Raw genomic sequence first — 13,829 nt, 5'->3', positions numbered from 1 at the left:
CCAGGGGTGGTGGTGGAAGCAGATATGATGGTGACATTCACGGGGCTTTTGGATAGGCACATGAATATGGAGGACTATGGATCATGTGCAGGCAGAAGGGATTAGTTTAATTTGGCATTGTGCTCGGCACAGACAGTGCTGGCGGAAGGGCCTGTTGCTGTGCTGTACCGTTGTATGTTTTATGTCAGCAAACCGAATGAGCTGGTTATTGACTTCAGGAAACGGGATGGAATACACACACTTGTCTGTATCAATCGTGCTGATGTGGAAATGGTTGAGAATTTCAAGTTCCTTGGTGTAAATAGCACCAACAATTTATCCTTCACCAGCCACGTGGACGCTACAGCCAAGAAAGCACACCAACGCCTCTACTTCCTCAGAAGGCTGAGGAAATATGACATGTCCCCACTGACCCTCACCAATTTTTACAGATGCACCACAGAAGGCATCCTATCTGGATGCATCACAGCTTGGTATGGCAACTGCTCTGCCCAAGACTGCACGAAATTGTTGTGAACACAGCCCAGTCCATCACAAAAACCAGCCTTCCATCCGTTGACTCTGACTACACTTCCCACTGCCTAGGGGAAGCAGCCAACATAATCAAGGACCTCTCCCACCCCGATCATTCTCTCTTCTCCCTTCTCTCATCAGGCAGAAGATAGAAAAGCTTAAGAGTACGTACCACCAGACTCGAGAACAGCTCTGACTCACTGTTATCAGACTCTTGAATGGACCTATCATTACTCTAAAAGGTGAACTCTTGATCTCTTAAACTCTGTAACTGTAACGTAGTATTCTGCTTCCCTTTTTTCTACTTTGATGAACTTATGTTCTGTTGAACATAAGATGTTCAGACAGAATGATCTGTCTGGATGGCATGTCAACAAATGCTTTTCACCGTATTTTGGTACATGTGACGATAAACTAAAGAGCTGATCGTTGACTTCAGGAAGGGGAAGGAGGGTGAACATACACCAGTCTACATTGGGGGATTAGTGGTAAAGAGAGTCAGCAGCTTTAAATTCCTGGATGTTAACATATCGGATGACCTGTCCTGGGCCCAGCACATAGATGCAATCACAAGGAAGGCGCGCCAGCGTCTTTACTTTCTTAGGAGGTTAAGGAGGTTCGGCTTGTCACAACACTCTAACAAACTTCTACAAATGTACTGTTGAAAGTAGCTGGACTGGTTGCACCATGGTCTGGTATAGCAACTTGAATGTGCAGGAACGTAATAAGCTGCAGAGAATACTGGACTCTGCTCAATACATCACGGGCACATCCCTCCCCACCGTCAGTAGTACCTACAGGAGGCGCTGCCTCAAGAAGGAAACATACATCATCAAAAATCCCCACCATCCAGGACATGCCATCTTCTCGCTGCTACCGTCAGGCAGGAGGTACAGAAGCCTGAAATCCCACACCGTCATATTCAAGAACAGCTACTTCCCTTCAACCATTCGATTCTTGAACTAAGTGCACAACCCTAATTACTACAGTTTAGTAACACAATGACCACTTTGATCACTTTGCACTAAAATGGACTTTTTTTGTTCTAATTGTGTTCTTTTCTGTAAAAATTGTGTATAATTTATGTTTAATTTATATTTTTCTTGTGAATCTTGCCTATATGATGTTATGTGCCTGTGATGCTGCTGCAAGCAAGTTTTTCATTGCACCTGTGCATACATGTACTTGTGCATATGACAGGAAACTTGACTTTGACTTAATAAACCAATACCAATAATAAACCAATCCCAATAAGAAGCCAATTATCAGTGTCTGTCTTGGTGTACTGTCTCATCTAAAGGATGACCCCTGATAATGCGGCGTATTCTCCATTGAATTTGCCAATTATTGTCATTGTGCAATGGGATTTATATTGATGATCTTACTAAGAGGGTTAGTACTGAACCAAGCTGAAAAGCAAGGTTATTCACAATCTAACACAAGCCGCTATAATAACAATGCAGCAGTGCCTTGCATAGCTTCAAAGCTGCATTCATTTTATGTGCTCTTGCACATCTTTCTGGTTCCATTTCATCCTGGTGTCCATTGCTTTTCTGATCCAATCCCATCGAAAAATAAGAAATAGCCTCACAATCTTTCAATTAGATATGTTATTAACTGCATGGATTTAAATATGCTGTACCTTAACTGGAATTACTGGTTTTGATTGTGAATGATTTGGTATATTTTTGACTTGACTCTTTTGCTTTTCCTTTCCAGTTTCTGGCCTGCCTAGTTTGTATTTTTGCAATTATTCGTCTGGCATGGACACCATTGACACGACCCTATCGTTTCTTATTATTCTGCTTTTTGATTAGTTTTGGGTGGAATTGGGTGTTCTTGTACAAGGTATGAAAGGATTTTACTTCTTTAAGCTTCTGATAAATCTTGCTGAATTTCTAGGATTTTATGTAAAATACAGCATCATACAGCACGGAAATGGGCTCCTTAGCTCAACAAATCCGAGCCAACCAACAAGTGCCTATCAGCACTAATTTCATTCTCCCCTACCATTTAACCATTCTCCCCTACCATTAACAGGGGCAATTTAAAGTGGCCTATTAACCTACCAGCCCACATGCTTTTGGGACATGGGAGGAATCCAGAGCACCTGATGGAAACCCATGTGGTCACAGGGAGGTACAAATTGCACACAGCACCTGAGGTCAGGATTGAACTCGGGTTACTGGAGCTGTGTGGGAGCCATTCTACTGTGGAAATAAGGAAATGATTATTTGCAAAAAAAAAGTGGATATTTGAAAATCCTGGCAATATGTATCAGTATTTCTTACTTTTTCTGTTAGTTTTGTGATTTCCAGAAAATGCAAACCATACAAATAATGCAAGTCTTGAAGCTTTAAAATGTGTTTTATTTTTGCAGACAGCTTTTGCTAAGCGACAGGCTAATGTTGCCAAGTTGGAACCTGATAAACTTGTATGTGCAGGGGTCCAAAAAATGGATTGGAAGGGCAGTCTGTTTGGTGAGCACTTTTCATTGAACAAGCTTTTAATGAAAGAAATTACCATCCTCATGTAATGTCTCTTGTGATTTTGCTTCTATAAGAGCAGCATTATTACTGAATGATTTATGGCAGTGTCACGCATTATTCATGAAGCATACAATCTGCAGTGCCAACAAAAAATTCTTTTTCAATTACATGAATTCACAGAATAAATGTTTAAAGTTGTAATATTTGTGATTATTTGGTTATAGTTCACAAGTGGCTATCTGAATAAGACTTTTCTTTTGTAGAAGACCCATGTATAAACTGATTATCAGGTAATTTTATTGGGATTAAATGAAAAAATAATTTAGCAGTGTAGTTACTTGAGTAGAAAAGCAACTCATTAAAACTTACAAAATTCTTGCTGGGCTTGACCAGGAAGATGCAGGGAGGATGCTTGCCTTGAGTGAAGAACCTAGAACCGGGTCACAGACTCAAAATAAGGGGTAGACCACTTTGGGCTGAGATGAAGATACATTTCTTCAATTTGAACACAAGAACATAGGAGCAGGAGTTGGCCTTTTGGCCCTTCAAGCCTGCTCTGTCATATATCAAGATCCTGACTGCTCTTCTACCTCAGCACCATTTTCCAGCATTAGCCCTAATCCCTTGATTCCTCAATGCCTAGAAATCCATTGATCTCTGTTCTGAATGAAAACAACAATGGAGCTTCCACAGCTGCCCAGGGTAGAGAATTCCAAAGGTTCACCATACTCTGAGTGAAGAAAATTCTCCTCATCTCAATCCTAAACAGCCTATCCCTTATCTCAAACTGTGCCCTCAGTCCTGGACTCCTCAGTTAAGGGAAGCATCTTCCCTGCCTCTTGCCTATCAAGCCTTTCCCTCACTCTTCTAAACTCTAAAGGATAATACAACAAACACCATAGGGAATGACACAAGTGTGTACTTTTTTCTCATCACTTTTCTACCCATCCATGCCCTAAGAGAAGTAGGTCCTTCCAATACACTATTTCTAGGCTGTTTTTTAATTTTCTTAAATTTAAAAAAAATGCAGCATAAGAGACTTGGGGTTGTAAGTGCATAGATTTTTGAAGGTGGCAGGACAAATTGGGGACGCTGTTAAAGGATATTGTGTTGTTGGTTTTGTAAATGGAGAAGGGCACTAGAGCACAAAGTTACTCTACTTGTAAAATGCTGCAGCTGGAATAGTGCAACCAATTCTGAACTGCCAGCAGTAAATAAAATCATAGGCTCACTGGACTGTATTTATAAAAGTGTATTTAGAAGGGTCCATTTCTGTCTCTTCCTCACAGACAGGACATTAGATGTTTATTTTTGTCTGTGATATGAGATTAAAATGATTAAATTTGGTTCCTGCATTTTATCTTTTAAACATTTACGTAGCAGCAGAAGTATCAGACAACTTAAAAACATTACAGCTAACTTTATGGTGTCAGAAGGGCTACACATTTTCTGGCTTCTCTTAAGTGTCCTTTTTGGTTGGAATGGATTGTGTAAGGGAGTTTTTCAGAGAGAATTTAGCAGTAGGTGATCGATATCTTGAATGTTTACATTTTGCCAGAATTTTGTGATGATTAAAAATAGTCCTAAATTTGGAGTAACATGGAATTTTAATTTTTACATCTTCCCCAAACAGAGTGGTTCAGGCGAACGTGGACTCTGCAGGATGACCCATGTGAAAAATACTATGAAGCGCTCTTGGTAGATCCAATTTGGGAAGTTCCACCAGCCAAGGTAAAAATGAAAAATAATGGTCAGAATGCACATAATCTAATTTAGGCATCCAGTGTACTTTAAGCATCCAATTTGTGTACTTTTTCAGGCCCTGATGCTTACTATAACAACACTCATCACTGAACCATTGAAGCATATTGGGCAACCCATCAGTCAGTTTTTTCGAGACCTCCTTAAAGACCTTCCATGGCTATTGCAGTTTTATGTGACCCTCGTGGTAGTTGTGTCTGTTATTGTGAGTATTGGTTTTAATAAACAAATGGAATAATGTTCATTAAAATAAAATTATGTAATAAATGTCTGTTTATTAATAATATCCTGCTAATGTTATATCAATGTTTTGGTAGGCAAATACATGGAATATAGGGATGCAGGTTTAGCATCTCCTGAACCTTGTCCGCATTTGTGCTGAAGAAACCTATCAAAGTAGTTTCTGTAGGGTAGAAGGTTGATGTATTAAGGTTTCAGACTTTGCAAGTTATTTTCAATGGCAGTAGTCCTGAAATACCTCTTTATTTTTGTAGGTTGGAGGAGGAGTTTATATGACCATACTTACCTTTCTTTACTGTTTTTGTTTTGCAGGCAATCTGGTACTTCTGTGTTCATGCAGCTTTTCGATATGGTTTACCTAGATTCCTTCCAGATGGTAGTTCACGGCCTCCAATTGCACACCATCATGTGCCATATATAATGCAAAGCCCCACTCGTGATACCTTTTACCAAATGGGAGGATGTGTGGATTATCAGGCTGGGGGGGATGCTCGACATGTTCCTGACATCAGAAAAGATACCAACGGTGAACAGCCTAGGTGTGCAGTTACACGTCCTGAGAGAGGAAATAATACGAATCAACACGGTGTTGAAGATGTAATGAATTGGGAAAGAGCTGGGGTGTCCAATAATGGGAGGGGTGACAACCAGCTACGAAGAAGAAGAGTACCAGGCTCTCATTGTTCTGGGCACACTTCTGATGATCAGCAGCCAATTAGCAGCACCTTTTTGTCTACTGAACCACAGCCACTTGGAGAAAATCAACAAAATGCTGCAAAAACTGTCATGGAACATAATGTTGCTCATCAGGCTGGAGGGGTTGTTGGACAGATTGAAGGTGGTGATTTGCAAAGTAAGAATATAACTGGCCTCCCTCCTAGCAACTCCGATAATAGATTGTACAATGAGAAAAGAGCAGGGGAGAAGGATGTGCAGAATACTGGACAAACTCCTGAGGATCCCTGGACAGCTGACAGGTCCACTAATGCAGTTCCACAGCATCCATCAAACAAGAGTGCCACAGACATGGAACCTATTGATAAAAGGACTCTCCAGGAAGAGAAACTTGAAAATGAGGAATCCTTCATAGAAAATGTGGGAACACAGGTAACTTGTCCTAAAATCTTAGGTACAGGCCATCCCTGGGTAACACTCCTTAGGTTGATTTTGTTCAAAAGTTGGAACACACAATATCTTGATATGGCAACATCATCTACACAGTATTGTAATGCATGGCCTCACACATATATGACTGATAAAGAACAACTGCTAAGAGAGAATAGTTCTGCCATTCGCAACAACAAACATATGTGTAACTTTTGAATTTAATAATATTACAGGAGCTCGTTCATATGTAGAGGTGTCCATAAGTTTGGCATTCGTAACCCAGGGATGGCCTGTACTCCTCTGACAGAAATTAGATTTTTAGTAAATCCTCAGCAAACTGAGCACTACTTATTATGGTAGAGTACAGGAGATCATTCAGCCCATTGGTTCATGCTGGATCACAGCAGTCTGGTTTCCATTTCTTTATCCACAGTAGACCTACGACTTATTTACTATAGCCTCTGAATTATGTGGGAAAACCAAATGTCATTTAATTGTTTTCAAGTATTCCTCTGACTGGAAACAAGGATAAGAGTAGCAGGATTTGTCATTGAAGATAGCTGCATTAAGAGTAGTGTTGGGGAAAGAAATGATTTGCTACAGATGCTTTATGCAATTGGGCAAGGGATCAGTTTTGATCAGGGTTGATGATTTAATCCTCATCGAAAATTCAATTTTGTTTTGGTATTTTGGATATCACAGGATATGGAGTAAAGTGGCACATATTATTGAATGGCAGAGCAGGCATAAGAGGCCATATTTCTAATTCTAATTGCTGAGAAGAGTGTTCAATTTTTGGTTAGTAATGAAGTGATGGTTTCTCTGTCACTGGATTGTTGCTGGAAGACAAAATTTACATCTTCCTTAGCAAAAGCCATATTATTTGTACGAAGGTGAGCATTTCTCAAATGCAAAGTTTCATCAAAAATAGTGTTGATTTTGTTTTTTGCGTGGATTCTTCCTCTTGATGTTAGCTTGACATAAGTTATAAATATGTTACATTATCGGACTTTGCTTTGAGTATATTATACTATTCAATGTTTTCTGAGAAATTATTTAGCCTATGAAATTCTTAAGCATGGGTCAATTAATATTTAGCATCTTTAAAGTGAATAGAGTAATGCATAATTACTTGTTCACTTTTCATTAATTTTAGGCTTTGTGTGGAATAATGCTTGTCTGTTCTGTAGGCTTTCAACAATCTAGAATTTGGAGAAAATCAAAGAACATGAAGACTTGTGTTGAAGAAATCATGTTTGTTATAGCAGATAACGTAATGATTGATTATTGCAAACTTAAGATAACTATGAAAGATGCATGCAGTCATTTAAGTGATAACAAGAATTTGCATTGCATATATTTCTGAAATTTTGGGAGTGAAAAGCAGCTAGAAGTTTTCTAGTAGTGCTGGCATGTCACTGATCTATTTACATTCAGCGCTACCATGGAATTATTTATTTAGTCTGTTTCTTTCAGTGCAGTTTGATAGTGCTGTGAATATTCCACTGAATTGTACCAAAAAATAACTATATTAAACATACCTGGAGGTAAGCAAAACTACCAACAGAAATGGGTCCCCTAAGATATTAGTTTACGAATCTAAATCATCAGGGTCAGTAGTTAAGGCAGTCGGCCCATCTGTGATGTGGTATCACTTGTTTGCGTTTTTCCTAGAATTAAGAGAGGGCCTTACTTTTATAATAACCAAAACATCCACGTATATGAAATCTGTTGTCATGTTTTTCTCTTGATATGAACACGTCTTTTAAATTCATCTATATCCTTTAGTTACTGAGCTTTATCATGGGAAAACAATTTCTCCTCTATGTATTCACTATTTTGAACACTTACCAAATCTCCTCTACTCTGGAAAAATCTCAACCCAAATCCCTCATTTCCGACAGCATTCTAATAAATTTCTTCTGCATCTTCTAAGGCATTAACAACCACTTTTGATTTTAACAATCCTCCATTTGTGGCCTAATGATTATTTTGAAGGTTTGGCATAATTTTCTCATATTTATAGTAGAATTCTTCATTTTTGTTTTAAAAATCAAAGATCCCATGTATTTTTAAGTCAAACTTCATTTTGTCCTACCATTTTGAGATGTATATGAACATTCCAAAGTTTTTATTCTCAGAGCAATACAGCACGGATACAGACCCTTCAGCCCAACCAGTCCATGCTGACCACGGTGCCCACCCATCTAGTCCTATTTCCTGCATTTGGCATATACCATTCTAAGCCCCACCCCTCCATGTACCTATCCAAGTGCTGCTTTACTGACACTATTGTAACTGCCTCAAACACTTACTCTGGCCGCTCATTCCATATACTCACCACCCTCTGTGTGGAAAAGTTGCCCCTCGGGTCCCTTTTAAATCTTTCCCACTCTCACCCTAAATCTATGTGCCCTAGTTTTGGACTCCCCTATCCTGGGGAAATAGACTATGCTTCACATAATTTTAAACACTTCTATAAGGTTGCTTGTCATCGCCAAGGAATAAAGATCTAGCCTGGGCAATCTCTCCCTACAACACAGGCCTTCTAGGCTCTTATAATCTTTAAGACTACATTTAGTTTACACTGCATCCTTCTTACTAATATGCATCATTTCACATCCTTCAGTGATAAACTATTACATTTATGATAGAATTTTCAAGTCGAGCCATTTGGCCCTCTTCACATGAAGTACCTTGATCTTCTACACTACAAGCAACAAATGAAAGCCATTAATTACATGTAGGTTAGCATTTTCAAATTATTTGCATATCCTCTGGCACACATCGACCAGGTGATGCTACTGTACGTGGCAAACCTGCTCTGTTCTTCACCATTAAGATAGCATGAAAACAAAAATTGACATGTTGCTCCCCTGGTTAGAGAGAAAGTTGCTTCAGTTGGTGTTTACCATACATTTCTCCTGTGAGTGAATAATGTAGCAGGCGGTAGCATTTAAGCTCAACCTGAGACTGTACAACAGCTACAAATGGAATACACATGCAAAGGAATATCCAGGTAAGAATAAACAATATGTTAATTGATTGATTGCAAAAAAACTAATCTGTCCCAACTGGTGCCAATTTGGCAATGATGCTGCAAGCAGCACTGGGTCAGAATGGGATTAATGGAAATGGTCAAAATTTCACCTGACCAAATGGTGTGAACACTATTGGATGAGCCTGGGTTTTCCAATTATTGCTTACCTTTATATGCTTTAATTCATTTACTCTGAATGGATAGAAAATGTGTGGAAGTCAAAAACTCTGCTCCCACTTTTTGATTTTTGGAAAAATGTTAATGTTTACCCAAGAGATTTACGCTATCAGTCTTTCATTCCAATTGGCCACTTGGTTTTTATCACGTCCTCAGACAAACAGGAAGGTAGACCATATTCTTTTAGTTCTTTTTTATTGTAGATATGACAATGTCATCATTGCAGTTTTTTCTTTGCAAAAGCTACATCTGTTTTGCACTGAAACACAATAGGTATCAACATTAAAACAAAACCTGCTATGAGTCACTACTCATGCAAAAAGTATAATGCAGTTCTGCATTCTACTGTTATTCAGCATTATCTCAGTGATCAATGAACAGATAGTTCTTCTATGTCAAGAAGTGATTTATTTTTTAATCTCAGCTTGGGATCCTTTAAATTTTAAACTGTACAATAGGACACTCATTTTTTAATCAATGTACTGTACTTGCCTGCTCCCATTGCTCTGTATTTTAGAACAGCTAAGATGCAAGAAATATGTTTTGCAGTTGCATTACAGTACAAGTATTTTGAACTAAGGCAAAGTAAATCAACTAGGGGCATGTTTTAACATTTGCAAGGTAGTTCATTAACACAGTTTCTTAAACCAGTGGTAAACAGTTTAACTTCAAAATTTACAAAGGCTTAATCTTTTGCAGTAATACATGCAAACTTAAGTTTTTTTCCACAATTGTATTTTTGATTATTCCCTTCAAAACTATACTATAAAAATTTATACACCTTCATTACCCATTTGGAAGCAAGGATACAAACAATGACCTGAAGGAGATGGATTTTGAGCTTTAACTGAAACTTGATTTCTAAAAATTACACCGATTCCAATTAACACATACATATTTGAAGTTATTAATGCATAATTAAACAGTAAGTTTATCAAGAATAAAAGTCTTGCTTCCAGTAGCAATTGCAAAAAAAGTTCTAGAATTCTGTATAGTTTCATGAAGGGACTTTGAAACTGAGAATCAACCCAAGATTGGCAGTACAAGACATTAAATAAGTCTACAATTACTTATGTACATCTGAGAATCATCGTTTATAAATACCATTTCCTGTAGGTATTGCCAAAAAAAAGTCAATGACGAATAAGTAGTGATCATTTTTCTGCTAATTAAAATATTAATATTTTTGCTAGTAATTACTGTGTTTGTTGATCTAAAACATGTAAAACTAAAAATCATAATAATCCTCTTCCTGTTAGGATCATCAGAAAATGGAGTGTTTTCAATTTAAAAATAATACTGGCATATTCTTCAATCAGGTTGTGTGACCAGTAGGTACTGTAAAGGAATTAAGATGTTTCTGTTTTACTGTTTAGCAATTTCTGTTAAATCATATTCCTGTGAAATTTTAACAGGGTAATAAAAAAGCAAGCAAGAAAAATAAATTTTAGACAAAATTGGTGGTTGCTAGAAATCCAAAGTGCAGTGTAAGTTTTACCAAATCCTAGCAATTCCTCATGAATATTTACTATTTTAATTATCGATAAATGTACATTCATTTCAGTGGGATGGATTTTACTTTGTTCCCTCACTTGAAGGAAGTGTAACACGTTGTTCATTCATTCGTTTGGCCTGAGATCGTAGGATTAGGCTAAAGAAGTCTTCATCAGGAACGGTTACACATTTGTGTGTAAATTGTGGTGGTGCACATCTCTGGTCATCCAGCCTGCAGCCCTGGTGAAATGTATGAATTCAATAACTGCTTTAATAACATGTCAATTATTTTTCTAAAAGCTATTTAAAATTGATGCTTTAAAAGTAAACCTTTTACCATTACAAAATATTGGTTTGATATTACAACTCAATTTGCAAAGTTGCATGTTTGTTTTAAGAGACAGTTAAAATCTATGTACAAGGAAATATCTTCTTTCAAATTTCCATTATGTACAACTAAAATGTTCTATTGCCCAAGAGAGTGGTGGAAGCAGCGTCACTGACAACATTTAGGAAATGTCTAGTTGAGCACTTGAATTGCCTAGGCATAGACCATGGGCCAAGTGCTAGAAGATGAGATTAATATGGATGTGTTCCCTCGAGTAGCTTGTTTCCATCTGTACAACATTACTGAAAGCAAGTTGTTTCTGTTTTCTCTCTAGAATTCAGAATACACACAAGCATAATTTACAAATAGCAGACTGTGGCTTAATTTTACCTTGGAGGAATTAAATGAATAATATTTTAAATGGACTTAGCTCTTGTAGTTGGCAGAACCATACTTGACGTCATTCATAGGATTTGGATGTCACTGGAAATGTCAGCATTTATCATGTATCCATAACTGCCCCCAAACTGGGCAGACACCTAGGAGGTTCTAGACCTTTAACTGTGTCTAATCAGTGTGGTAAGGGCAACAGATGCCTTCAAAGGACTTCAGTGAACTAGGTTAAATCCAACAACAATGTGGTAAATGGTTATTGTTCCTGATACTAGCTTTAAATCCAATTAACTTAACTTGAATTTAAAGTCATTGGGCTCTTTAAGGTATCCTAGGCCAGTTGACTTTCTGTGAACAGTGCCAAAATATAGCTAAAATGCAGTGACCAATCTGATAACATTGCAGAATCAGAATTCAGAGAGAGGTTATAAGGTCTACTGAATTATTATGAGAGAATATTTGGACCAGTAATGATAAGGTTTAGATTTGTAATGCAGTAGGGCAGTAGTAATCTAAAGTAGAACTTAACAGATGACAGCAAACCAGTGTAGTTATGGGATCTGACCGTGGAACTGAAGGTTAGGACACAAAATTGCAATGGAACAAATGGGAGTTCTTTAAAGAAAAGGTGTTTCAGGTACAAGGTAGGTATATCCCTATTTCTGATTACCACTTTCTACCATCCTCCAATTTAAACAAAAATTGCCACAACTCTCTCAAGGCCCATCACAGCAAGGATAAGAAACTGGTTTACTAAGGAGCAAAGGTGATGGAGAGTAAACTGAATATCACAACCTGAGAGGGGGAGATGGATTAACAGCAAATGAGACTAGAATGGCATTTAACGTAAAAGGGAACCCAAAAAGTCCCCCATAGGCAGAGTAAGCAAGCAGTAGAAGTGGGAGGATAGGCTGTGATTACTTTGTATTGATCTTTCTAAAGAAAAAGAATGCCAAAAAAAGCAGAAGAAGGAATGGTGGTGGAGAAGGTGGAAATACTGGAAAGCTTGTCTGTGCTTCAATATGTCAACTGGTGGGAGTTTCAATGGAACTGAAGATGGAGATTACAAAAGTGTATGCCTTAATCTTCTAACCCTCACTAGACTAAGCAGAGATGCCAGAAGGATATGCAGATGTTTAAAACAAAAGGTAGAGGAACATGCCCAGCAACTATAAAAATCAGTCAATCCTAGGGAAGTTTTAGAAATAATAAAAGAGAAAAATATAATAAGTACTTGGAGGTTTTATGTTACAAAGGGAAAGCCAGCAAATACTATTTGACTGACCCAATTTGAATATTGCAAGTTAACTGACAGAATTAACAAAGAGAATGCAACAGGTTTCATCTATGCTAGATACCTACAGGAAAGCTATAGAGTCCCACAAATGGCTAATAAGTTAAGGCCCATGACAGCAAAGCTAAGAAATTGGTTTGAGAACTCACAGTTTTGGCAATTTTTGTTTAAACTGGAGGATGGTTAAAAAGTGGTAATCCTTGAGGGGAGGGTCAGTGCTATTGCTTTTTTTCCACAAATTATTCTGCACACCCATTTCCAAATCATCAAAGATTATAAATTTGCTGACAAGACCAAACTTGGTGTAGGAAGCAGTGAGAATAGTAATGGATTGCAAGATGGCGGCAAGGGTAGACATGTGAAAAATGAAATTTAATAAAGTCAAAAGTGGTTATATACATTTGATCTCAAGAAAAAAAAAAGACAATGTAGACGAGATTACAGTTTAAAGGGTTTGCAGGAATAAAGCAGCCTGAGTGTACATGTGCATGAATCTTAGGAAGGTCAGAGAACATGTTGAGAGAGCAGTTGCCAGAACATCTGGGATCCTAGTCCTCATAAATAAAGGCATAGAAAGCAGGGAGATCATTTCATGAAGGTTCAAGATGCTAGTTAAGGCCAGATGGGTATACTGAATACAGTACTGGTCCCCACATTTTAGGAAGGATGTTAATGTCCTGGAGCAGATGCAAATGTTCTCACTCATGAACGGTTTGTGGACAAGGGAACGCATTTAAAGTGATGGACAAACTACAAGGGAAGAATGTGTGGAATAATTTATTCTAATGTAGAGTGAATATGAATCAGAATTTGTTGCCTGTAAAGGCTAGTGGGGTAACAGTCAACCAGGGCTCAAAGGGAAATGGATAGGCATTGAAGGAAAATAATTTGTAGGCCATTAGGGAATTAGGACTGTCTGAATTGCTGAACAAAGCTGCATGGACCTTTTGGTACATAAGGAAGCCTTTATGATTCTGTCCTATATTTCCATGT

The 13,829-nt window shown here is 37.9% G+C and overlaps 2 protein-coding genes across 4 annotated transcripts in view; one reads left to right on the top strand and one right to left on the bottom strand.

Annotated features, from left to right (window-relative positions):
* The window catches only part of clcc1 (chloride channel CLIC-like 1), a 35,082-nt gene that overhangs the window by 18,601 nt on the left and 2,652 nt on the right, over positions 1-13,829 (top strand). The window contains exons 6-11 of one of the 2 annotated variants that reach the window (XM_052010713.1): positions 2,233-2,361; positions 2,894-2,993; positions 4,636-4,733; positions 4,822-4,968; positions 5,316-6,110; positions 7,301-7,448. In XM_052010713.1, the coding sequence (XP_051866673.1) occupies positions 2,233-2,361; positions 2,894-2,993; positions 4,636-4,733; positions 4,822-4,968; positions 5,316-6,110; positions 7,301-7,342 (1,311 nt within the window). In that variant the 3' untranslated portion in view covers positions 7,343-7,448. Of the gene's footprint in view, positions 1-2,232; positions 2,362-2,893; positions 2,994-4,635; positions 4,734-4,821; positions 4,969-5,315; positions 6,111-7,300; positions 7,449-13,829 lie in introns of those variants that run through there. The other variant, XM_052010712.1, reaches the window with a different exon arrangement.
* The window catches only part of gpsm2 (G protein signaling modulator 2), a 59,209-nt gene continuing 56,282 nt past the window's right edge, over positions 10,903-13,829 (bottom strand). For both annotated transcript variants that reach the window (XM_052010715.1, XM_052010714.1), the window contains exon 16: positions 10,903-11,061. In XM_052010715.1, coding sequence (XP_051866675.1) covers positions 10,903-11,061 — 159 coding nt within the window. The remainder of the gene's footprint in view (positions 11,062-13,829) is intronic.

The sequence above is a fragment of the Pristis pectinata genome, chromosome 3 (genome assembly GCF_009764475.1).
Source record: "Pristis pectinata isolate sPriPec2 chromosome 3, sPriPec2.1.pri, whole genome shotgun sequence".
Classification (NCBI taxonomy): Eukaryota; Metazoa; Chordata; class Chondrichthyes; order Rhinopristiformes; family Pristidae; genus Pristis; species Pristis pectinata.
This window is presented reverse-complemented; position numbering and strand designations above follow the sequence as displayed.